The 24,255-nt window shown below is 38.1% G+C and overlaps 1 protein-coding gene across 11 annotated transcripts in view; it reads right to left on the bottom strand.

The window, feature by feature from the left end:
* The window catches only part of LOC128685956 (mucin-2), an 859,817-nt gene that overhangs the window by 59,229 nt on the left and 776,333 nt on the right, over window positions 1–24,255 (bottom strand). For all 11 annotated transcript variants that reach the window (XR_011391787.1, XR_011391786.1, XM_070083386.1 and 8 more), the window contains 5 exons: window positions 8,604–8,690; window positions 4,479–4,635; window positions 4,223–4,376; window positions 3,930–4,056; window positions 661–831 (listed from right to left, as the gene is read on the bottom strand). Coding sequence is in view for 9 of the 11 variants with exons in the window: in XM_070083386.1 (XP_069939487.1) it covers window positions 661–831; window positions 3,930–4,056; window positions 4,223–4,376; window positions 4,479–4,635; window positions 8,604–8,690 (696 nt within the window). In the remaining 2 variants the exon portion in view is untranslated. The remainder of the gene's footprint in view (window positions 1–660; window positions 832–3,929; window positions 4,057–4,222; window positions 4,377–4,478; window positions 4,636–8,603; window positions 8,691–24,255) is intronic.

The raw sequence follows: 24,255 nt of genomic DNA, 5'->3' as shown, positions 1-24,255 counted from the left end.
AGCTCTTCATGTTGCCGTCAGGAGAGTGACAAGCATTTTGTGTAAAAAAAGTCCTGTTTATTTAAAAAAAAAAAAAAAGTTTTTTTTTTTTTTCAAAATATTCGGAGTGCTGTGCAAGAGAACGCAGGTCTACATTTGGACAGTTAAGGGGTTAAATATACAAATGATTGAGGTATTTGAACATTTAGAAAAGATGTAGAAAAACATGATAACTAGTTGAGTATAAATATGGGGTGCAGGGAAGGAAGGATAAGAGTCGTCTTAGGATAGGATGGGGGAGTGTGTACAAGAAATTTTGAGTGCTAGGTAATCTGACATCCAACAAGCTTGTGAGAGTATGACAGGGGTGAGTGATGATCTGACGGTCTACTGTGGTATGACCAAGGTAACATTTATGAAGGGATTGAGGAAAACCAGTTAGCTAGACTAGCCCTGGAGTTGAAAAGTATAGTGCCTGCACTCTGAAGGAGGGGTGAGGATGTTACAGTTTTGAGGGTCAGAACTGTAATGTCAGCACCATTTTGGCAAGACAGTAATTGAATGAATGACAAGGAAGGTGTTTTTTTTTTTTTTGTTGGGTCATCCTACCTCAGTTGGAGATGGCAGGAGTGTTAAATAACTGTTGCAAAATGGAGATGTAAAAAACTATTTTATCTGTACCTCTGGTCCATCATCATCAGCACGGTGTGAAGCAAATGGATCACGTTGTTCATGGTCTAAGTACTTCTCCAAGTTGAAGAATGTGTCAAAAAATATGGGAGTCATACGACACTTTTTCAGGTCCCTAAGAGAAATCTTGTCAATTTCCTCTGGTCGAACCATATCTAACATCTGTAAAACATGCAGATTTTGTTAACAGTTTGTTAAACATTTCAAAGAACAAATTCAATAAATTTAAAAGAATAACACAGTTACCTTATGAGAAGCTAGTGTAATTTGATTTTGTATGAAGATAAGAAATAAATACTGATCATGGTATTAGCCAGCACAGCATATTATAGTACATAATAATGAGTAGCAGTAGCCAGTAGGCCTGCCGCAGTGTACCTTCTTTTTTATGTTCTTAGCACACTTGTATGGGTGTGTTTAACACTGCAGAGAGGAGGCTGAAAACAGTGGAGATGTTGTGTCTGAGGGCAATGTGTGGTGTGAATATTATGTAGGGAATTCATAGTCTTGATATTAGGAGGAGGTACAGGGTTACTAAAAATATTATTCATGGGGTAGAAGTGGTTAGGACATTTAAAGAGAAGTGAATGAAGGCAAGTGGGTTTTATGATTTGATATACTGTTAGAGGCAAGGTAACACTTATGAATGGATTCAGGGAAACTGGTTAGCCAGACTTGAGTCCTGGAGATGTTGAAGTACAGTGCCTGTACTCTGAAGGAGAGGTGGGGATATTGCCATTTGGAGGGGAACCTGAGCTGTAATGTCAGCACACCTCTGGCACGACAGTGATAGTGAGTAATGGTGAAAGTGTTTCTTCTTTATTGGGCTACCCTATCTCTCTGGGTGATGGCTGGTGCATTAAAAAATAAACAGCATATGACAGAGTGGCAAATGTTCGAAGTGTATGATATTAATAGGTTACTTTAAAGTGGTATAGGGTTTTCATGCAGATAGTGAGGATCAGGTTAGGGTATGTAGGAGAGTGGGATGTGTGATGTCATCATGGTTTAATATATTTATAGACTGGTTATAAGACGAGAATTCAAGGGAAGTGCAACCCAAACAGCCTCAAATGATCATGAGGGAGATGATGTTTATACAGTAGAAGCCCCGTATCCACAGATTCGGTTTTCGTGGTTTCAGTTATCTGGGGGTTTACCGTGGCCCAAAAATAACCCTTAATTTTGCTTAATAATGACACCAAAGCACAAAAGTAGTGATGATGGCAATTCTTCAAAGCCTAAGAGAAGTGGTGAAGTGCTTCTTAGTGAAAAAGTAGTAATTCTCCACTCACTGTGCATTATTTATCAATTAAACTTTATTATAGGCATTTATGTAAACCCTAGGTAGTAAGCTGGTAGACAGCAACCACCCAGGGAGGTACTATCGTCCTGCCAAGCAAGTGTAAAACAAAAGCCTGTAATTGTTTTACATGATGGTAGGATTGCTGGTGTCTTTTCTTTGTCTCATAAACATGCTAGATTTCAGGTACGTCTTGCTACTTCTACTTACACATAGGTCACACTACACATATTTGTACAAGCCTATATATACACACCCCTCTGGGTTTTCTTCTATTTTCTTACTGGTTCTTGTTCTTGTTTATTCCACTTATCTCCATGAGGAAATGAAACAGAATTCTTCCTTCGTAAGCCATGTGTGTCATAAGAGGTGACTAAAATGCCGGGAACAAGGGGCTAGTAACCCCTTCTCCTATATAAATTACTAAATTTAAAAAGAGAAACTTTTGTTTTTCTTTCTGGGCCACCCTGCCTCGGTGGGATATGGCTGGTTTGTTGAAAGATGATGATGTATGTAAACAAAAAAAATTACTTATATATAGGGTTTGCTATTATCTGAAGTCTCAGGTATCCATGGTAGGTCTTGGAATGTTATTTTTATTATCACACTGGCCGATTCCCACCAAGGCAGGATGGCCCGAAAAAGAAAAACTTTCACCATCATTCACTCCATCACTGTCTTGCCAGAAGGGTGCTTTACACTACAGTTTTTAAACTGCAACATTAACACCCCTCCTTCAGAGTGCAGGCACTGTACTTCCCATCTCCAGGACTCAAGTCCGGCCTGCCGGTTTCCCTGAACCCCTTCATAAATGTTACTTTGCTCACACTCCAACAGCACGTCAAGTATTAAAAACCATTTGTCTCCATTCACTCCTATCAAACACGCTCATGCATGCCTGCTGGAAGTCCAAGCCCCACACACACAAAACCTCCTTTACCCCCTCCCTCCAACCTTTCCTAGGCCGACCCCTACCCCGCCTTCCTTCCACTACAGACTGATACACTCTTGAAGTCACTCTGTTTCGCTCCATTCTCTCTACATGTCCGAACCACCTCAACAACCCTTCCTCAGCCCTCTGGACAACAGTTTCTGTAATCCCGCACCTCCTCCTAACTTCCAAACTACGAATTCTCTGCATTATATTCACACCACACATTGCCCTCAGACATGACATCTCCACGGCCTCCAGCCTTCTCCTCGCTGCAACATTCGTCACTCATGCTTCACACCCATATAAGAGCGTTGGTAAAACTATACTCTTATACATTCCCCTCTTTGCCTCCAAGGACAAAGTTCTTTGTCTCCACAGACTCCTAAGTGCACCACTCACCCTTTTCCCCTCATCAATTCTATGATTCATAGACCCATCCGCTGACACGTCCACTCCCAAATATCTGAATACATTCACCTCCTCCATACTCTCTCCCTCCAATCTGATATCCAATCTTTCATCACCTAATCTTTTTATCCTCATAACCTTACTCTTTCCTGTATTCACTTTTAATTTTCTTCTTTTGCACACCCTACCAAATTCATCCACCAATCTCTGCAACTTCTCTTCAGAATCTCCCAAGAGCACAGTGTCATCAGCAAAGAGCAACTGTGACAACTCCCACTTTATGTGTGATTCTTTATCTTTTAACTCCACGCCTCTTGCCAAGACCCTCACATTTACTTCTCTTACAACCCCATCTATAAATATATTAAACAACCACGGTGACATCACACATCCTTGTCTAAGGCCTACTTTTACTGGGAAATAATTTCCCTCTTTCCTACATACTCTAACTTGAGCCTCAAATACAGGGGGACGACAATTTTCATACTTATAAAGAGGCGGTTTGGATTATTTTTGCAGGCACTGTATCTTATGGGTACAGTCCTTTTAAAGAGTCTGAATGATGAATACAGTTCAGTAATACAGATAGTAAATTAACATGCTTCATTCACTGACCTGACAAAGACAGTCATGAAATGGCAGAGTTTCAATCCCCAAGGCTTCCATGCGTTGCAGTTGCTCTTCATAGAAGTATTCCAGCTCATACATAGATAGGTACCCATCTCCATCAAGGTCCATACATCTGAATGGCAATAATCATTATATTAAATTAATTTTGTAAGATCAACTATTTTTTTTACGGGGATGGGGGGCAGTCATGATTACCCTTTTCTTAGTGACAAACAATATAAAATATTTCATCAAGATACACTTGTTTACCCTGAATATAAACTGTATTTTGAGTTTACCTAAACCAATACTCTATAGCAGTTGGATGTCGTTTGTCTTCTTCAGAAATAAGGAACCATACAAACTCTTGATAACCCATACGGTCTTGCTTTTGTAACCGTCCTCTTGTCACTGCTCCACTAAATATACGCTCAATCATACGCCAAGAAAGTGCTGGAAGAAAAAATTTGTTTACAAGTGTAAATAAGCATTTAACTTTCAAAATATTAAGTTATTCTATAAACAAAAATATACAAAAAATTATATCTGACTTACCTCTTTCATTGTGTTTGGCCAAATCATGCTTATCTATGAACAAATCATGATCTGTGTCCAGTTCCCAGAACTTGCAATAAATTACATAAAAGTGCTCATAACTGAAGTAATCTGTAATTTGGTTAATATCTTCTTCCTCTTCTAAATAGCTTATTACCTGCAAGGATTAAAAGGATTGTAATCAGGCAATTTTTTTTTGCTTACATACAGTACTTGTATATAAATAAAACAGAAAACAGATCTCTGTAAAGTTTGCTCATAAACCCCTCTGAGTTTTTTAGTCAATCCCAGGACAGGTCAAATCAAGCGTGATACTAACCAAGGGCAATATTTACTGCGGGCTTGAATCCTCAGAACTTTTTTTTTTTTTTTTTTAACAAGTCGGCCGTTTCCCACCGAGGCAGGGTGACCCAAAAAAAAAGAAAGAAAATCCCCAAAAAGAAAATACTTTCATCATCATTCAACACTTTCACCACACTCGCACATTATCACTGTTTTTGCAGAGGTGCTCAGAATACAACAGTCCAGAAGCATACACATATAAAGACACACAACATATCCCTCCAAACTGCCAATATCCCAAACCCCTCCTTTAAAGTGCAGGCATTGTACTTCCCATTTCCAGGACTCAAGTACGACTATATGAAAATAACCGGTTTCCCTGAATCCCTTCACTAAATATTACCCTGCTCACACTCCAACAGATCGTCAGGTCCCAAGTACCATTCGTCTCCATTCACTCCTATCTAACACGCTCACGCACACATGCTGGAAGTCCAAGCCCCTTGCCCACAAAACCTCCTTTACCCCCTCTCTCCAACCCTTTCGAGGATGACCCCTACCCCGCCTTCCTTCCCCTATAGATTTATATACTTTCCATGTCATTCTACTTTGATCCATTCTCTCTAAATGACCAAACCACCTCAACAACCCCTCTTCTGCCCTCTGACTAATACTTTTATTAACTCCACACCTTCTCCTAATTTCCACACTCCGAATTTTCTGCATAATATTTACACCACACATTGCCCTTAAACAGGACATCTCCACTGCCTCCAACCGTCTCCTCGCTGCTGCATTTACCACCCAAGCTTCACACCCATATAAGAGTGTTGGTACTACTATACTTTCATACATTCCCTTCTTTGCCTCCATAGATAACGTTTTTTGACTCCACATATACCTCAACGCACCACTCACCTTTTTTCCCTCATCAATTCTATGATTAACCTCATCCTTCATAAATCCATCCGCCGACACGTCAACTCCCAAGTATCTGAAAACATTCACTTCTTCCATACTCCTCCTCCCCAATTTGATATCCAATTTTTCTTTATCTAAATCATTTGACACCCTCATCACCTTACTCTTTTCTATGTTCACTTTCAACTTTCTACCTTTACACACATTCCCAAACTCATCCACTAACCTTTGCAATTTTTCTTTAGAATCTCCCATAAGCACAGTATCATCAGCAAAATGTAACTGTGTCAATTCCCATTTTGAATTTGATTCCCCAAAATTTAATCCCACCCCTCTCCCGAACACCCTAGCATTTACTTCCTTTACAACCCCATCTATAAATATATTAAACAACCATGGTGACATTACACATCCCTGTCTAAGACCTACTTTTACCGGGAAGTAGTCTCCCTCTCTTCTACACACCCTAACCTGAGCCTCACTATCCTCATAAAAACTCTTTACAGCATTTAATAACTTACCACCTATTCCATATACTTGCAACATCTGCCACATTGCTCCTCTATCCACTCTATCATATGCCTTTTCTAAATCCATAAATGCAATAAAAACTTCCCTACCTTTATCTAAATACTGTTCACATATATGCTTCAATGTAAACACTTGATCTACACATCCCCTACCCACTCTGAAACCTCCTTGCTCATCCGCAATCCTCCATTCTGTCTTACCTCTAATTCTTTCAATTATAACCCTACCGTACACTTTTCCTGGTATACTCAGTAAGCTTATTCCTCTATAATTTTTACAGTCTCTTTTGTCCCCTTTCCCTTTATATAAAGGGACTATACATGCTCTCCGCCAATCCCTAGGTACCTTCCCCTCTTTCATACATTTATTAAACAGAAGTACCAACCACTCCAACACTATATCCCCCCCTGCTTTTAACATTTCTGTCATGATCTCATCAGTTCCAGCTGCTTTACCCCCTTTCATTTTACGTAATGCCTCACGTACCTCCCCCACACTTACATTCTGCTCTTCTTCACTCCTAAAAGATGGTATACCTCCCTGACCAGTGCATGAAATTACTGCCTCTGTTTCTTCCTTAACATTTAAAAGTTCCTCAAAATATTCTCGCCATCTACCTAATACCTCCATCTCCCCATCTACTAACTCCCCTACTCTGTTTTTAACTGACAAATCCATATTTTCCCTAGGCTTTCTTAACTTGTTTAACTCACTCCAAAATTTTTTCTTATTTTCATTAAAATTTCTTGACAGTGCCTCTCCCACTCTATCATCTGCTCTCCTTTTGCACTCTCTCACCACTCTCTTTACCTTTCTTTTACTCTCCATATACTCTGCTCTTCTTATAACACTTCTGCTTTGTAAAAACCTGTCATAAGCTACCTTTTTCTCTTTTATCACACCCTTTACTTCATCATTCCACCAATCACTCCTCTTTCCTCCTGCCCCCACCCTCCTATAACCACAAACTTCTGCCCCACATTCTAATACTGCATTTTTAAAACTATTCCAACCCTCTTCAACCCCCCCACTACTCATCTTTGCACTAGCCCACCTTTCTGCCAATAGTCGCTTATATCTCACCCGAACTTCCTCCTCCCTTAGTTTATACACTTTCACCTCCCTCTTACTTGTTGTTGCCACCTTCCTCTTTTCCCATCTACCTCTTACTCTAACTGTAGCTACAACTAAATAATGATCCGATATATCAGTTGCCCCTCTATAAACATGTACATCCTGGAGCCTACCCATCAACCTTTTATCCACCAATACATAATCTAATAAACTACTTTCATTACGTGCTACATCATACCTTGTATATTTATTTATCCTCTTTTTCATAAAATATGTATTACTTATTACCAAATTTCTTTCTACACATAGCTCAATTAAAGGCTCCCCATTTACATTTACCCCTGGCACCCCAAATTTACCTACTACTCCCTCCATAACATTTTTACCCACTTTAGCATTGAAATCCCCAACCACCATTACTCTCACACTTGATTCAGAACTGTTGTGATAAAATAACCCAAAATGTTATCACTTGACATGAGTACCAAATGGCAAGCAAAGGTAATATAGTCCAAGGGTGAAGGAGATTTACAGTAGGCATCAAATTACTCTGTATTTTATATCAATCTTAACTGGATGAAAAAGCATATGAAATGACCTAAAGATGCCTCTAGATTACCACAAAGTCAAAAAACAGTATGGAGAAACTTCTACATAAGTTTACAGTTCAAGGATCAAAATTAATATAATATCCTTTTCTGTATGAGAATAATTCAGTACAGTATAAAGCAGTCAGTCTAGAAACACAAGTTAGGAATTAAACAATGAAGTATTTAAATATTGTACTAGCCAAGGCTAGTTTATTAAGCATAATGATAAAGATACTCTTAAAATGAATAGTGTGCAGCAAATTTAGGGTGGCTTTACATGTGAGTAGGTGTTAAGTTATGATGGAACCAGGTTGCATTAGAAGAAAAGCTCTCAAAAATCTACTTCATCCCCTGAACATTTATCAAGGCTCTAAGACAGCCAAGGTGTATTATACATCTAGTAGGTGGCAAAAATGATGCAAATTTAAGCTTTAGCACATATTAGTACAGCATACTAAAACAGCAAGAGGTATGAAGAATGTGAATAGAAGAAACCTCCTAAAAACAGAACATTCAAATGAGAAAGTTTCAGTAACACTATAGAGACTACTTTGCTGTGCATTTCTGTTCAGTTGCTGAAACATTCTACCATAAAGGGGACATTGCTCACCAGGTCTAAATTTCACTATAATTTTTCACTATAATTTTTCCAACCATGATTTTTATAACAGCGTACTGTATATTAAAAAGTGTAAAACCATATATAAAAAGAAAAAATGCAACTTACTTGTAACAAGTTTGATCTCCTAAGTTCTGGTAAAGTTATTCTGCCAGACCATGATCTATTTACACAATAATATATTCTTGCTATGACCTGTAATGAAAGAATTTATGAGAACATTTTAAATAAACTATAATCTGACAATTCTAAAGCAAAAACCTCAGCCTAAAGAATATTTGGCAAACTGAAGTACAGTAGTCCACCAGCTCTAGTAACACACTGAGGCAAACTGAGCTGACATGCTAAAAACAAGAGAATTATTATTCAAGGTTTGCACAAAACTGAAAAAAGTTCAACCATTTTAAAATAATTACATATAAAAGTGTTGTAATTATGTAATTAATTAATTAATTCTCATTCTCTCTCTCTCTATTATATATATATATATATATATATATATATATATATATATATATATATATATATATATATATATATATATATATATATATATAGATAAGAATAGTAGAGTATATGGAGAGTAAAAGAAAGGTGAAGAGAGTGGTGAGAGAGTGCAAGAGGAGAGTGGATGACAGAGTGGGAGAGGCACTGTCAAGAAATTTTAATGAAAATAAGAAAAAAATTTGGAGTGAGTTAAACAAGTTAAGAAAGCCTAGGGAACGAATGGATTTGTCAGTTAAAAACAGAGTAGGGGAGTTAGTAGATGGGGAGATGGAGGTATTGGGTAGATGGCGAGAATATTTTGAGGAACTTTTAAATGTAGACGAAGAAAGAGAGGCGGTAATTTCATGCACTGGCCAGGGAGGTATACCATCTTTTAGGAGTGAAGAAGAGCAGGATGTGAGTGTGGGGGAGGTGCGTGAGGCATTACGTAGAATGAAAGGGGGCAAAGCAGTTGGAACTGATGGAATCATGACAGAAGTATTAAAAGGAGGAGGGGACATAGTGTTGGAGTGGTTGGTATTTTTGTTTAATAAATGTATGAAAGAGGGGAAGGTACCTAGGGATTGGCAGTGTGTGTATAGTCCCTTTATATAAAGGGAAGGGGGACAAAAGAGATTGTAAAAATTATAGAGGAATAAGTTTACTGAGTATAAAAGGAAAAGTGTACAGTTGGGTTATTATTGAAAGAATTACAGGTAAGGCAGAATGTAGAATTGCGGATGAGCAAGGAGGTTTTAGAGTGGGTAGGGGATGTGTAGATCAAGTGATTACATTGAAGCATATATGTGAACAGTATTTAGATAAAGGTAGGGAAGTTTTTATTGAATTTATGGATTTAGAAAAAGCATATGATAGAGTGGATAGGAGAGCAATGTGGCAGATGTTGCAAGTATATGGAATAGGTGGTATGATACTAAATGCTGTAAAGAGTTTTTATGGGGATAGTGAGGCTCAGGTTAGGGTGTCTGGAAGAGAGGGAGACTACTTCCCGGTAAAAGTTGGTCTTAGACAGGGATGTGTAATGTCACCATGGTTGTTTAATATATTTATAGATGGGGTTGTAAAATAAGTAAATGCTAGGGTGTTCGGGAGAGGGGTGGGATTAAATTATGGGGAATTAAATACAAAATGGGAAGTGACACAGTTGCTTTGTGCTGATGATACTGTGCTTATGGGAGATTCTAAAGAAAAATTGCAAAGGTTAGTGGATGAGTTTGGGAGTGTGTGTAAAGGTAGAAAGTTGAAAGTGAACATAGAAAAGAGTAAGGTGATGAGGGTAACATATGATTTAGATAAAGAAAAATTGGATATCAAATTGGGGAGGAGGAGTATGGACGAAGTGAATGTTTTCAGATACTTGGGAGTTGACGTGTCAGCGGATGGATTTATAATGGATGAGGTTAATCATTTTGAGCTGTTCGAATCCTGAAGTACCACTGCATTATATATATATATATATATATATATATATATATATATATATATATATATATATATATATATATATATATATATATATATATATATATATTCTATTATTCTATTATCACACTGGCCGACTCCCACCAAGGCAGGGTGGCCCAAAAAAGAAAAACTTTCACCATCATTCACTCCATCACTGTCTTGCCAGAAGGGTGCTTTACACTACAGTTTTTAAACTGCAACACTAACACCCCTCCTTCAGAGTGCAGGCACTGTACTTCCCATCTCCAGGACTCAAGTCCGGCCTGCCGGTTTCCCTGAATCCCTTCATAAATGTTACTTTGCTCACACTCCAACAGCACGTCAAGTATTAAAAACCATTTGTCTCCATTCACTCCTATCAAACACGCTCACGCATGCCTGCTGGAAGTCCAAGCCCCTCGCACACAAAACCTCCTTTACCCCCTCCCTCCAACCCTTCCTAGGCCGACCCCTACCCCGCCTTCCTTCCACTACAGACTGATACACTCTTGAAGTCATTCTGTTTCGCTCCATTCTCTCTACATGTCCGAACCACCTCAACAACCCTTCCTCAGCCCTCTGGACAACAGTTTTGGTAATCCCGCACCTCCTCCTAACTTCCAAACTACGAATTCTCTGCATTATATTCACACCACACATTGCCCTCAGACATGACATCTCCACTGCCTCCAGCCTTCTCCTCGCTGCAACATATATATATGTATTTATGTATATATATATGTATATATGTATTTATGTATATATATATATATGTATATATGTATTTATGGTAGGGTGTGCAAAAGAAGAAAATTAAAGGTGAATACAGGAAAGAGTAAGGTTATGAGGATAACAAAAAGATTAGGTGATGAAAGATTGAATATCAGATTGGAGGGAGAGAGTATGGAGGAGGTGAACGTATTCAGATATTTGGGAGTGGACGTGTCAGCGGATGGGTCTATGAAAGATGAGGTGAATCATAGAATTGATGAGGGAAAAAGAGTGAGTGGTGCACTTAGGAGTCTGTGGAGACAAAGAACTTTGTCCTTGGAGGCAAAGAGGGGAATGTATGAGAGTATAGTTTTACCAACGCTCTTATATGGGTGTGAAGCGTGGGTGATGAATGTTGCAGCGAGGAGAAGGCTGGAGGCAGTGGAGATGTCATGTCTGAGGGCAATGTGTGCTGTGAATATAATGCAGAGAATTCGTAGTTTGGAAGTTAGGAGGAGGTGCGGGATTACCAAAACTGTTGTCCAGAGGGCTGAGGAAGGGTTGTTGAGGTGGTTCGGACATGTAGAGAGAATGGAGCGAAACAGAATGACTTCAAGAGTGTATCAGTCTGTAGTGGAAGGAAGGCGGGGTAGGGGTCGGCCTAGGAAGGGTTGGAGGGAGGGGGTAAAGGAGGTTTTGTGTGCGAGGGGCTTGGACTTCCAGCAGGCATGCGTGAGCGTGTTTGATAGGAGTGAATGGAGACAAATGGTTTTTAATACTTGACGTGCTGTTGGAGTGTGAGCAAAGTAACATTTATGAAGGGATTCAGGGAAACCGGCAGGCCGGACTTGAGTCCTGGAGATGGGAAGTACAGTGCCTGCACTCTGAAGGAGGGGTGTTAATGTTGCAGTTTAAAAACTGTAGTGTAAAGCACCCTTCTGGCAAGACAGTGATGGAGTGAATGATGGTGAAAGTTTTTCTTTTTCGGGCCACCCTGCCTTGGTGGGAATCGGCCGGTGTGATAATAATAATAAAAATAATAATAATAATATATATATATATATATATATATATATATATACATATGATGTATATATATATATATATATATATATATATATATATATATATATATATATATATATATATATATATATTTATTTATTTATTTATGGATTTGGAAAAGGCGTATGACAGGGTGGATAGGGGGGCAATGTGGCAGATGTTGCAGGTGTATGGTGTAGGAGGTAGGTTACTGAAAGCAGTGAAGAGTTTTTACGAGGATAGCGAGGCTCAAGTTAGAGTATGTAGGAAAGAGGGAAATTATTTCCCAGTAAAAGTAGGCCTTAGACAAGGATGTGTGATGTCACCGTGGTTGTTTAATATATTTATAGATGGGGTTGTAAGAGAAGTAAATGCGAGGGTTTTGGCAAGAGGCGTGGAGTTAAAAGATAAAGAATCACACACAAAGTGGGAGTTGTCACAGCTGCTCTTTGCTGATGACACTGTGCTCTTGGGAGATTCTGAAGAGAAGTTGCAAAGATTGGTGGATGAATTTGGTAGGGTGTGCAAAAGAAGAAAATTGAAAGTGAATACAGGAAAGAGTAAGGTTATGAGGATAACAAAAAGATTAGGTGATGAAAGATTGGATATCAGATTGGAGGGAGAGAGTATGGAGGAGGTGAATGTATTCAGATATTTGGGAGTGGACGTGTTAGCGGATGGGTCTATGAAAGATGAGGTGAATCATAGAATTGATGAGGGGAAAAGGGTGAGTGGTGCACTTAGGAGTCTGTGGAGACAAAGAACTTTGTCCTTGGAGGCAAAGAAGGGAATGTATGAGAGTATAGTTTTACCAACGCTCTTATATGGGTGTGAAGCATGGGTGATGAATGTTGCAGCGAGGGGAAGGCTGGAGGCAGTGGAGATGTCATGTCTGAGAGCAATGTGTGGTGTGAATATAATGCAGAGAATTCGTAGTTTGGAAGTTAGGAGGAGGTGCGGGATTACCAAAACTGTTGTCAGAGGGCTGAGGAAGGGTTGTTGAGGTGGTTCGGACATGTGGAGAGAATGGAGCGAAACAGAATAACTTCAAGAGTGTATCAGTCTGTAGTGGAAGGAAGGCGGGGTAGGGGTCGGCCTAGGAAAGGTTGGAGGGAGGGGGTAAAGGAGGTTTTGTGTGCGAGGGGCTTGGACTTCCAGCAGGCATGCGTGAGCGTGTTTGGTAGGAGTGAATGGAGACAAATGGTTTTTAATACTTGACGTGCTGTTGGAGTGTGAGCAAAGTAACATTTATGAAGGGGTTCAGGGAAACCGGCAGGCCGGACTTGAGTCCTGGAGATGGGAAGTACAGTGCCTGCACTCTGAAGGAGGGGTGTTAATGTTGCAGTTTAAAAACTGTAGTGTAAAGCACCCTTCTGGCAAGACAGTGATGGAGTGAATGATGGTGAAAATTTTTCTTTTTCGGGCCACCCTGCCTTGGTGGGAATCGGCCAGTGTGATAATAAATATATATATATATATATATATATATATATATATATATATATATATATATATATATATATATATATATATATATATATATATAGTATATATATATATAGTATACAGTGGTACCTCAGGATACGAACAGCTCAAAACTCGAACAATTATGCAAGTGTATTTATATAAGTGCTTTTGTAAGTGTATTTTTGGGGGTCTGAAACGGATTAATCTAATTTACATTATACCTTATGGGAACAAATTCATTCAGTATCTTCACTCGAACAGCCTGCTTGAATGAATTAAGTTCGTAACCCGAGGTACCATTGTGTGTGTGTGTGTGTGTGTGTATATATAATATATATATATATATATATATATATATATATATATATATATATATATATATATATATATATATATATATATATATATATATATACACTTAGGTCACACTACACATACATGTACACATTTATTTATACACACTCATCTGAGTTTTCTTTGATTTTATCTTAATAGTTCTTGGTCTTATTAATTTTCCTTTTATATCCATGGGGAAGTGGAATAAGAATCTTTCCTCCGTAAGCCATGCGTGTTGTAAAAGTCAACTAAAATGCCGGGAACAATGGGCTAGTAACCCCTTTTCCTGTAAAGATTACTAAAAAGAATAAGAAGAAGAAAATTGTCAAAGTGGGAAGTCTGAATGTGCGTGGATGTTGTGCAGATGATAAGAAAGAGATGATTGTGGATGTTATGAATGAGAAGAAGCTGGATGTCCTGGCTTTAAGTGAAACAAAGCTGAAGGGGGTGGGAGAGTTTCAGTGGAGAGGAATAAATGGGATTAGGTCAGGGGTTTCAAATAGAGTTAGAGCTAAAGAAGGAGTAGCAATAATGTTGAAGGATAAGCTATGGCAGGAAAAGAGGGACTATAAATGTATTAATTCAAGGATTATGTGGAGTAAAATAAAGATTGGATGTGAAAAGTGGGTTATAATAAGCGTGTATGCACCTGGAGAAGAGAGAAGTGTAGAGGAGAGAGAGAGATTTTGGGAAATGTTGAGTGAATGCGTGGGGAGTTTTGAATCAAGTGTGAGAGTAATGGTGGTTGGGGATTTCAATGCTAAAGTGGGTAAAAATGTTATGGAAGGAGTAGTAGGTAAATTTGGGGTGCCAGGGGTAAATGTAAATGGGGAGCCTTTAATTGAGCTATGTGTAGAAAGAAATTTGGTAATAAGTAATACATATTTTATGAAAAAGAGGATAAATAAATATACAAGGTATGATGTAGCATGTAATGAAAGTAGTTTATTAGATTATGTATTGGTGGATAAAAGGTTGATGGGTAGGCTCCAGGATGTACATGTTTATAGAGGGGCAACTGATATATCGGATCATTATTTAGTTGTAGCTACAGTTAGAGTAAGAGGTAGATGGGAAAAGAGGAAGGTGGCAACAACAAGTAAGAGGGAGGTGAAAGTGTATAAACTAAGGGAGGAGGAAGTTCGGGTGAGATATAAGCGACTATTGGCAGAAAGGTGGGCTAGTGCAAAGATGAGTAGTGGGGGGGTTGAAGAGGGTTGGAATAGTTTTAAAAATGCAGTATTAGAATGTGGGGCAGAAGTTTGTGGTTATAGGAGGGTGGGGGCAGGAGGAAAGAGGAGTGATTGGTGGAATGATGAAGTAAAGGGTGTGATAAAAGAGAAAAAGGTAGCTTATGACAGGTTTTTACAAAGCAGAAGTGTTATAAGAAGAGCAGAGTATATGGAGAGTTAAAGAAAGGTAAAGAGAGTGGTGAGAGAGTGCAAAAGGAGAGCAGATGATAGAGTGGGAGAGGCACTGTCAAGAAATTTTAATGAAAATAAGAAAAAATTTTGGAGTGAGTTACACAAGTTAAGAAAGCCTAGGGAAAATATGGATTTGTCAGTTAAAAACAGAGTAGGGGAGTTAGTAGATGGGGAGATGGAGGTATTGGGTAGATGGCGAGAATATTTTGAGGAACTTTTAAATGTTAAGGAAGAAACAGAGGCAGTAATTTCATGCACTGGTCAGGGAGGTATACCATCTTTTAGGAGTAAAGAAGAGCAGAATGTAAGTGTGGGGGAGGTACGTGAGGCATTACGTAAAATGAAATGGGGTAAAGCAGCTGGAACTGATGGGATCATGACAGAAATGTTAAAAGCAGGGGGGGATATAGTGTTGGAGTGGTTGGTACTTTTGTTTAATAAATGTATGAAAGAGGGGAAGGTACCTAGGGATTGGCAGAGAGCATGTATAGTCCCTTTATATAAAGGGAAAGGGGACAAAAGACACTGTAAAAATTATAGAGGAATAAGCTTACTGAGTATACCAGGAAAAGTGTACGGTAGGGTTATAATTGAAAGAATTAGAGGTAAGACAGAATGTAGGATTGCGGATGAGCAAGGAGGTTTTAGAGTGGGTAGGGGATGTGTAGATCAGGTGTTTACATTGAAGCATATATGTGAACAGTATTTAGATAAAGATAGGGAAGTTTTTATTGCATTTATGGATTTAGAAAAGGCATATGATAGAGTGGATAGAGGAGCAATGTGGCAGATGTTGCAAGTATATGGAATAGGTGGTAAGTTATTAAATGCTGTAAAGAGTTTTTATGAGGATAGTGAGGCTCAGGTTAGGGTGTGTAGAAGAGAGGGAGACTACTTCCCGGTAAAAGTAGGTCTTAGACAGGGATGTGTAATGTCACCATGGTTGTTTAATATATTTATAGATGGGGTTGTTAAGGAAGTAAATGCTAGGGTGTTTGGGAGAGGGGTGGGATTAAATTATGGGGAATCAAATTCAAAATGGGAATTGACACAGTTACTTTTTGCTGATGATACTGTGCTTATGGGAGATTCTAAAGAAAAATTGCAAAGGTTAGTGGATGAGTTTGGGAATGTGTGTAAAGGTAGAAAGTTGAAAGTGAACATAGAAAAGAGTAAGGTGATGAGGGTGTCAAATGATTTAGATAAAGAAAAATTGGATATCAAATTGGGGAGGAGGAGTATGGAAGAAGTGAATGTTTTCAGATACTTGGGAGTTGACGTGTCGGCGGATGGATTTATGAAGGATGAGGTTAATCATAGAATTGATGAGGGAAAAAAGGTGAGTGGTGCGTTGAGGTATATGTGAAGTCAAAAAACGTTATCTATTGAGGCAAAGAAGGGAATGTATGAAAGTATAGTAGTACCAACACTCTTATATGGGTGTGAAGCTTGGGTGGTAAATGCAGCAGCGAGGAGACGGTTGGAGGCAGTGGAGATATCCTGTTTAACCCTTTGAGGGTTTTCGTCGTACTAGTACGTCTTACGCGTAGGGGTTTTTGACGTACTAGTACTCATAAATTCTAGCGACCTCAAATCTAGTGGGAGAAAGCTGGTAGGCCTTCATATGAAAGAATGGGTCTATGTGGTCAGTGTGCACAGTCTAAAAAAAATCCTGCAGCACACGGTGCATAATGAGAAAAAAAAAACTTTTTCCATTTTTTTTTAATAAATCAGCGACTTTGCAGTGTATTTTCGTATAGTATTTATTGTTGTATTCTAGTTTTCTTGGTCTCATTTTATAGAATGGAAGACATATTACTGAAATTGAGATGATTTTGACTGGTTTTACAATGAAAGGTGCCTTGAAATTGAGCTCAAAGTAGCAGAAATGTTCGATTTTTACCAAACTTCAAAAGTAAACAAATCGTGCCAAGCGTGCAATACACGTCAACTGGTGAGTCTAATATTCTTTCACAAGTGCACCAATAATATTTATACCATTTTTTACACTAATGCAGTAGTCTGCATAACAGTAAATCTTATATTTTTTGTGAGAATAAAAATTCAAAGTGGAAAGCAAAAGAATATAAGAGAGGCCTTGAGACGTGACTAATGACTAGAGGAAATGTCATTTTAGTGCCAGGAATGTCTTTCTTGTTTATTCTGGACCCTATTCCGAAATTGGCATCTTTTGAAATTTGTGTGAAATTGGCAAAATTGCTAAATTCTGACCACTGTACTGGATAGTTGAATTTATAAATGGGTGGTTTCTTGCACCCATTCGATAGAAAAAATAGAGTTCTAGCGAAATATTCATGTTTTTTGTCGACTAGTACAGTGAAATTGGCCGAAAATGGGGCTCAAAGTGGGCAAAATCGCCGATCCGTAAACATCGCCGAGACAGCTAACTTTGCGAGAGCATAATTCCGTAAGTTTTCTATCAAATTTCAAACTTTTGGTGTTGTTATGATCGGGAAAAGATTCTCTATCTTTTCATAAGAGAAAATAATTTTTTTTTTTTTTAAATTTGGCCGACCCTGAGAACGAGTTTCGGAGAGGGCCTGTCGACCCTCAAAGGGTTAAGGGCAATGTGTGGTGTAAATATTATGCAGAAAATTCGGAGTGTGGAAATTAGGAGGTGTGGAGTTAATAAAAGTATTAGTCAGAGGGCAGAAGAGGGGTTGTTGAGGTGGTTTGGTCATTTAGAGAGAATGGATCAAAGTAGAATGACATGGAAAGCATATAAATCTATAGGGGAAGGAAGGCGGGGTAGGGGTCGTCCTTGAAAGGGTTGGAGAGAGGGGGTAAAGGAGGTTTTGTGGGTAAGGGGCTTGGACTTCCAGCAAGCGTGCGTGAGCGTGTTAGATAGGAGTGAATGGAGACGAATGGTACTTGGGACCTGACGATCTGTTGGAGTGTGAGCAGGGTAATATTTAGTGAAGGGATTCAGGGAAACCGGTTATTTTCATATAGTCGGACTTGAGTCCTGGAAATGGGAAGTACAATGCCTGCACTTTAAAGGAGGGGTTTGGGATATTGGCAGTTTGGAGGGATATGTTGTGTATCTTTATATGTGTATGCTTCTAGACTGTTGTATTCTGAGCACCTCTGCAAAAACAGTGATAATGTGCGAGTGTGGTGAAAGTGTTGAATGATGATGAAAGTATTTTCTTTTTGGGGATTTTCTTTCTTTTTTGGGTCACCCTGCCTCGGTGGGAGACGGCCGACTTGTTGAAAAAAAAAAATATATATATATATATATATATACATATATATATATAATATATATATATATATATATATATATATATATATATATATATATATATATATATATATATATAATATACAGGTCACCCTCAACATTCACGTTTTCAACTTTCACGGGCTTCACACATTCACGAATTCCCAACCTCCAAATTCCCAGCCACCAAATTCCCAGCCGCCAAATCATATTTAAGTTTCCCACCACCTGCGAGTCCCTACTACCCTCCCTCCGACCCCCGCAACTGGCAGCCAGCCCTCCCACCACTGTGTGGCGAGTGTTTTGTTTGTTCATTATTTACTATTAAACTACAGTATAAATAATGTAAACCCATTCATGACTGCATATTGGAATGGCTATTCGGACAGGTATTAGACGGAGACATCATGTGTTTACTCTTGAACACAGCAAAGAATTAAACATTTCTGCTACAGCTAATAATAACAATAGTAATAATAATAATAATAAATATGATATAATTGAAGAAGGAAGTTGTACAAAAAATACGAGGGGGTGGTTGACACATCGTCAGTGTGACTTTGTTTATGCTGGAGTGAACATTAGTCTCCCTGCTCTTCCAAACATTTCACAATAATTTATTGTGTTTGGTGCTTGTAGATTGAGTGTGACTGGAGTGGTAGAGGCAGTGATTGAGGCAATGGTATTTAATAACATACATGTTAATAATAATACATGCTATTAATAATATGTACTATTATTATTTATAACATATATGTTATTAAATACATACATGTTAATAATAATACATGTTATTAATAATAACATGTACTATTATTATTTATAACATATATGTTATTAAATACCACTGCCTCAACCGCTGAATTATTGTGAAATGTTTGGAAGAGCAGGGAGACTAATGTTCACTCCAGCATAAACAAAGTCACACTGACGATGTGTCAACCACTCCCTTGTATTTTTGTACAATTTCCTTCTTCAATTATCGTATTTATTATTATTATTATTATTATTATTATTACTATTGTTATTATTAGCAATAGCAGAAATGTTCGATTCTTTGCTGTGTAAACACATGATGTCACCGTCTAATACCTTTCCTAATAGCCATTCCAATATGCAGTCATGAATGGGTTTACATTATTTATTCTGTAGTTTAATAGCAAATAATAAACACACAAAACACTCACCACACAGTGGTGGGAGGGCTAGCTGCCAGTTGTGGGGGTCTGAGGGAGGGTAGTAGGGACTCGCAGTGGTGGAGTCTGTGGTATTTAACCCTTTGACTGTTTCAGGCCCCTCTCTGAAACTGTCATTCTATGTCGCTCAATTTTTGAAAAAAAAAAAATATTTTTTCTTATGAAATGATAGAGAATCTTTTCCCGATGGTAATGACACCAAAAGTTCGAAATTTGGTCGAAAACTCGTGGAATTATGCTCCCACGAAGTTAGCGGTCTCGGCGACATATGCGTATTGGCGATTTCGCCGACTTTGAGCCCAATTTTCAGCCAATTCCATTGTTCCAGTTGACCAAACTCATAGCTATTTCTTTAGAGCTCCATTTTATCTATCAGCTGAGTACAAGAAACCTCCCATTTACTAATTTGGACTACCCAATATGGTGGTCAGAAATTGGCAATTTGGCCAATTTCACGCAAAATAAAAAAGATGCCAATTTCAAAATAGGGTCCAGAATAAACAAGGTAGACATTCGTGGCACTAAAATAACATATGCTATGTTCATTAGTCACATCTCTAGGCCCCTCTTATATTATTATTGCTTTCCATTTTGATTTTTTATTCATACAAAAAAATACAAAATTTACTGTTATGCAGACGACTGCATTATTGTAAAAATGGTATAAATAATATCAGTGGACTAGTGAAAGAATATTAGACTCCCCAGTTGACGTGTATTGGACGTGTGGTGTGATTTATTTACTCTTGAACATTGGTAAAAATCGAACATTTCCGCTACTTTCAGCTCAGTTTCAAGGTCGTTTTCATCGTAAAAGTAATGAAAATCATCTCTATTTCTGTAATACTTTTCCATTTTATCACCTAAGACCATGAAAACGCGAATACAACGATAAATACTATACGAAAATACACCTCAAAGTCGGCGTTTTATTCCAAAAAAACGATCAGAGTTTTTTTTTTCTCATTACGCAATGTGTGCTGCAGGATTTTTTTTATGTGGTGCACATTGACCACACAGACCCATTCTCTCACATGTGGGCCTACCAGCTTTCTCCCACTTGATTTGAAGCCGCTAGAATTATTGAGTATATATACGTCAGAAACATTGGCTCGTAAGAGGTATTTATACGTCGAAAACAGTCAAAGGGTTAATAACATACATGTTATTAACATACATGTTATTAACATACATGTCATTAAATAACATACATTATTAAAGCATAACATGTATATTTTTTTTTTTTTTTTTTTTTTTTTTAAAAAAGTCGGCCGTCTCCCACCGAGGCAGGGTGACCCAAAAAAGAAAGAAAATCCCCAAAAAGAAAATACTTTCATCATCATTCAACACTTTCACCACACTCGCACATTATCACTGTTTTTGCAGAGGTGCTCAGAATACAACAGTCTAGAAGCATAAACATATAAAGATACACAACATATCCCTCCAAACTGTATATATTTAGTACAATTTACGACGTTTTCATGTATTTTATGATTATTTATGGTTCAACAAGTTAAGGAAGCAGTATTGTAATATATTTCCCTACAATATATTGGGGCACCAAACATTCACGGTTTTTCAACATTCGCAAGGCTCTTGATCCCCTAACCCTCTCAAATGTTGAGGGAGACCTGTGTGTGTGTGTGTGTGTGTGTGTGTGTGTGTGTGTGTGTGTGTGTGTGTGTGTGTGTGTGTGTGTGTGTGTGTGTGTGTGTGTGTGTGTGTGTGTGTGTGTGTGTGTGTATATATATATATATATATATATATATATATATATATATATATATATATATATATATATATAATATATATATATATATATATATATATATTTATATATATATAGTGGACCCCCGGTTAACGAACTTTTTTCATTCCAGTAGTATGTTCAGGTGCCAGTACTGACCGAATTTTTTCCCATAAGGAATATTGTGAAGTAGATTAGTCCATTTCAGACCCCCAAACATACACGTACAAAAGCACTTACATAAATACACTTACATAATTGGTCGCATTTGGAGGTGATCGTTAAGCGGGGGTCCACTGTATATATATATGTCGTGCCGAATATGTAAAACTGGTCAATTAGCAAGAACTCATTTAAAATTAATTCCTTTCTGAAATTTTCTCTTATACGTTTAAAGATATATGTTTTTTCATTAATGCTGATGCAAAAATTTATAATTTTGCACCAAAAGAATCTTAGAAAACTTAACCTAACATTATTATAAGAAGAAAAATTTATTTTAGCCTAACCCAACTAAATATATTTTAGATTTGTTTACAATAATTTAATAATAAACAAACACAGTGAAATATATTTTTTCTTTAGGTTCAGAATGATTTTGGCGAAATTACTGCATACACAAATTTTCGCTTGTCCTATATGGCAAGATGAGCAATGCTATTTAAGCCAAGATCGCAAGTTCTGCCTATTCGGCACGACATACATACATACATACATACACACATACATACATACACACATACATACATACATACATACATATATATTTTTTTTTTTTTTTTTTTCAACAAGTCGGCCGTCTCCCACCGAGGCAGGGTGACCCAAAAAAGAAAGAAAATCCCCAAAAAGAAAAATACTTTCATCATCATTCAACACTTTCACCACACTCGCACATTATCACTGTTTTTGCAGAGGTGCTCGGAATACAACAGTCTAGAAGCATACACATATAAAGATACACAACTTATCCCTCCAAACTGCCAATATCCCAAACCCCTCCTTTAAAGTGCAGGCATTGTACTTCCCATTTCCAGGACTCAAGTCCGACTATATGAAAATAACCGGTTTCCCTGAATCCCTTCACTACATATTACCCTGCTCACACTCCAACAGATCGTCAGGTCCCAAGTACCATTCGTCTCCATTCACTCCTATCTAACACGCTCACGCACGCTTGCTGGAAGTCCAAGCCCCTTACCCACAAAACCTCCTTTACCCCCTCTCTCCAACCCTTTCGAGGACGACCCCTACCCCGCCTTCCTTCCCCTATAGATTTATATGCTTTCCATGTCATTCTACTTTGATCCATTCTCTCTAAATGACCAAACCACCTCAACAACCCCTCTTCTGCCCTCTGACTAATACTTTTATTAACTCCACACCTTCTCCTAATTTCCACACTCCGAATTTTCTGCATAATATTTACACCACACATTGCCCTTAAACAGGACATCTCCACTGCCTCCAACCGTCTCCTCGCTGCTGCATTTACCACCCAAGCTTCACACCCATATAAGAGTGTTGGTACTACTATACTTTCATACATTCCCTTCTTTGCCTCCATAGATAACGTTTTTTGATTCCACATATACCTCAACGCACCACTCACCTTTTTTCCCTCATCAATTCTATGATTAACCTCATCCTTCATAAATCCATCCGTCGACACGTCAACTCCCAAGTATCTGAAAACATTCACTTCTTCCATACTCCTCCTCCCCAATTTGATATCCAATTTTTCTTTATCTAAATCATTTGACACCCTCATCACCTTACTCTTTTCTATGTTCACTTTCAACTTTCTACCTTTACACACATTCCCAAACTCATCCACTAACCTTTGCAATTTTTCTTTAGAATCTCCCATAAGCACAGTATCATCAGCAAAAAGTAACTGTGTCAATTCCCATTTTGAATTTGATTCCCCATAATTTAATCCCACCCCTCTCCCAAACACCCTAGCATTTACTTCCTTTACAACCCCATCTATAAATATATTAAACAACCATGGTGACATTACACATCCCTGTCTAAGACCTACTTTTACTGGGAAGTAGTCTCCCTCTCTTCTACACACCCTAACCTGAGCCTCACTATCCTCATAAAAACTCTTTACAGCATTTAATAACTTACCACCTATTACATATACTTGCAACATCTGCCACATTGCTCCTCTATCCACTCTATCATATGCCTTTTCTAAATCCATAAATGCAATAAAAACTTCCCTATCTTTATCTAAATACTGTTCACATATATGCTTCAATGTAAACACCTGATCTACACATCCCCTACCCACTCTGAAACCTCCTTGCTCATCCGCAATCCTACATTCTGTCTTACCTCTAATTCTTTCAATTATAACCCTACCGTACACTTTTCCTGTACTCAGTAAGCTTATTCCTCTATAATTTTTACAGTCTCTTTTGTCCCCTTTCCCTTTATATAAAGGGACTATACATGCTCTCTGCCAATCCCTAGGTACCTTCCCCTCTTTCATACATTTATTAAACAAAAGTACCAACCACTCCAACACTATATCCCCCCCTGCTTTTAACATTTCTGTCATGATCCCATCAGTTCCAGCTGCTTTACCCCCTTTCATTTTACGTAATGCCTCACGTACCTCCCCCACACT

This window comes from Cherax quadricarinatus, chromosome 9 (assembly GCF_038502225.1).
Source record: "Cherax quadricarinatus isolate ZL_2023a chromosome 9, ASM3850222v1, whole genome shotgun sequence".
NCBI classification, from domain to species: domain Eukaryota; kingdom Metazoa; phylum Arthropoda; class Malacostraca; order Decapoda; family Parastacidae; genus Cherax; species Cherax quadricarinatus.
This window is presented reverse-complemented; position numbering and strand designations above follow the sequence as displayed.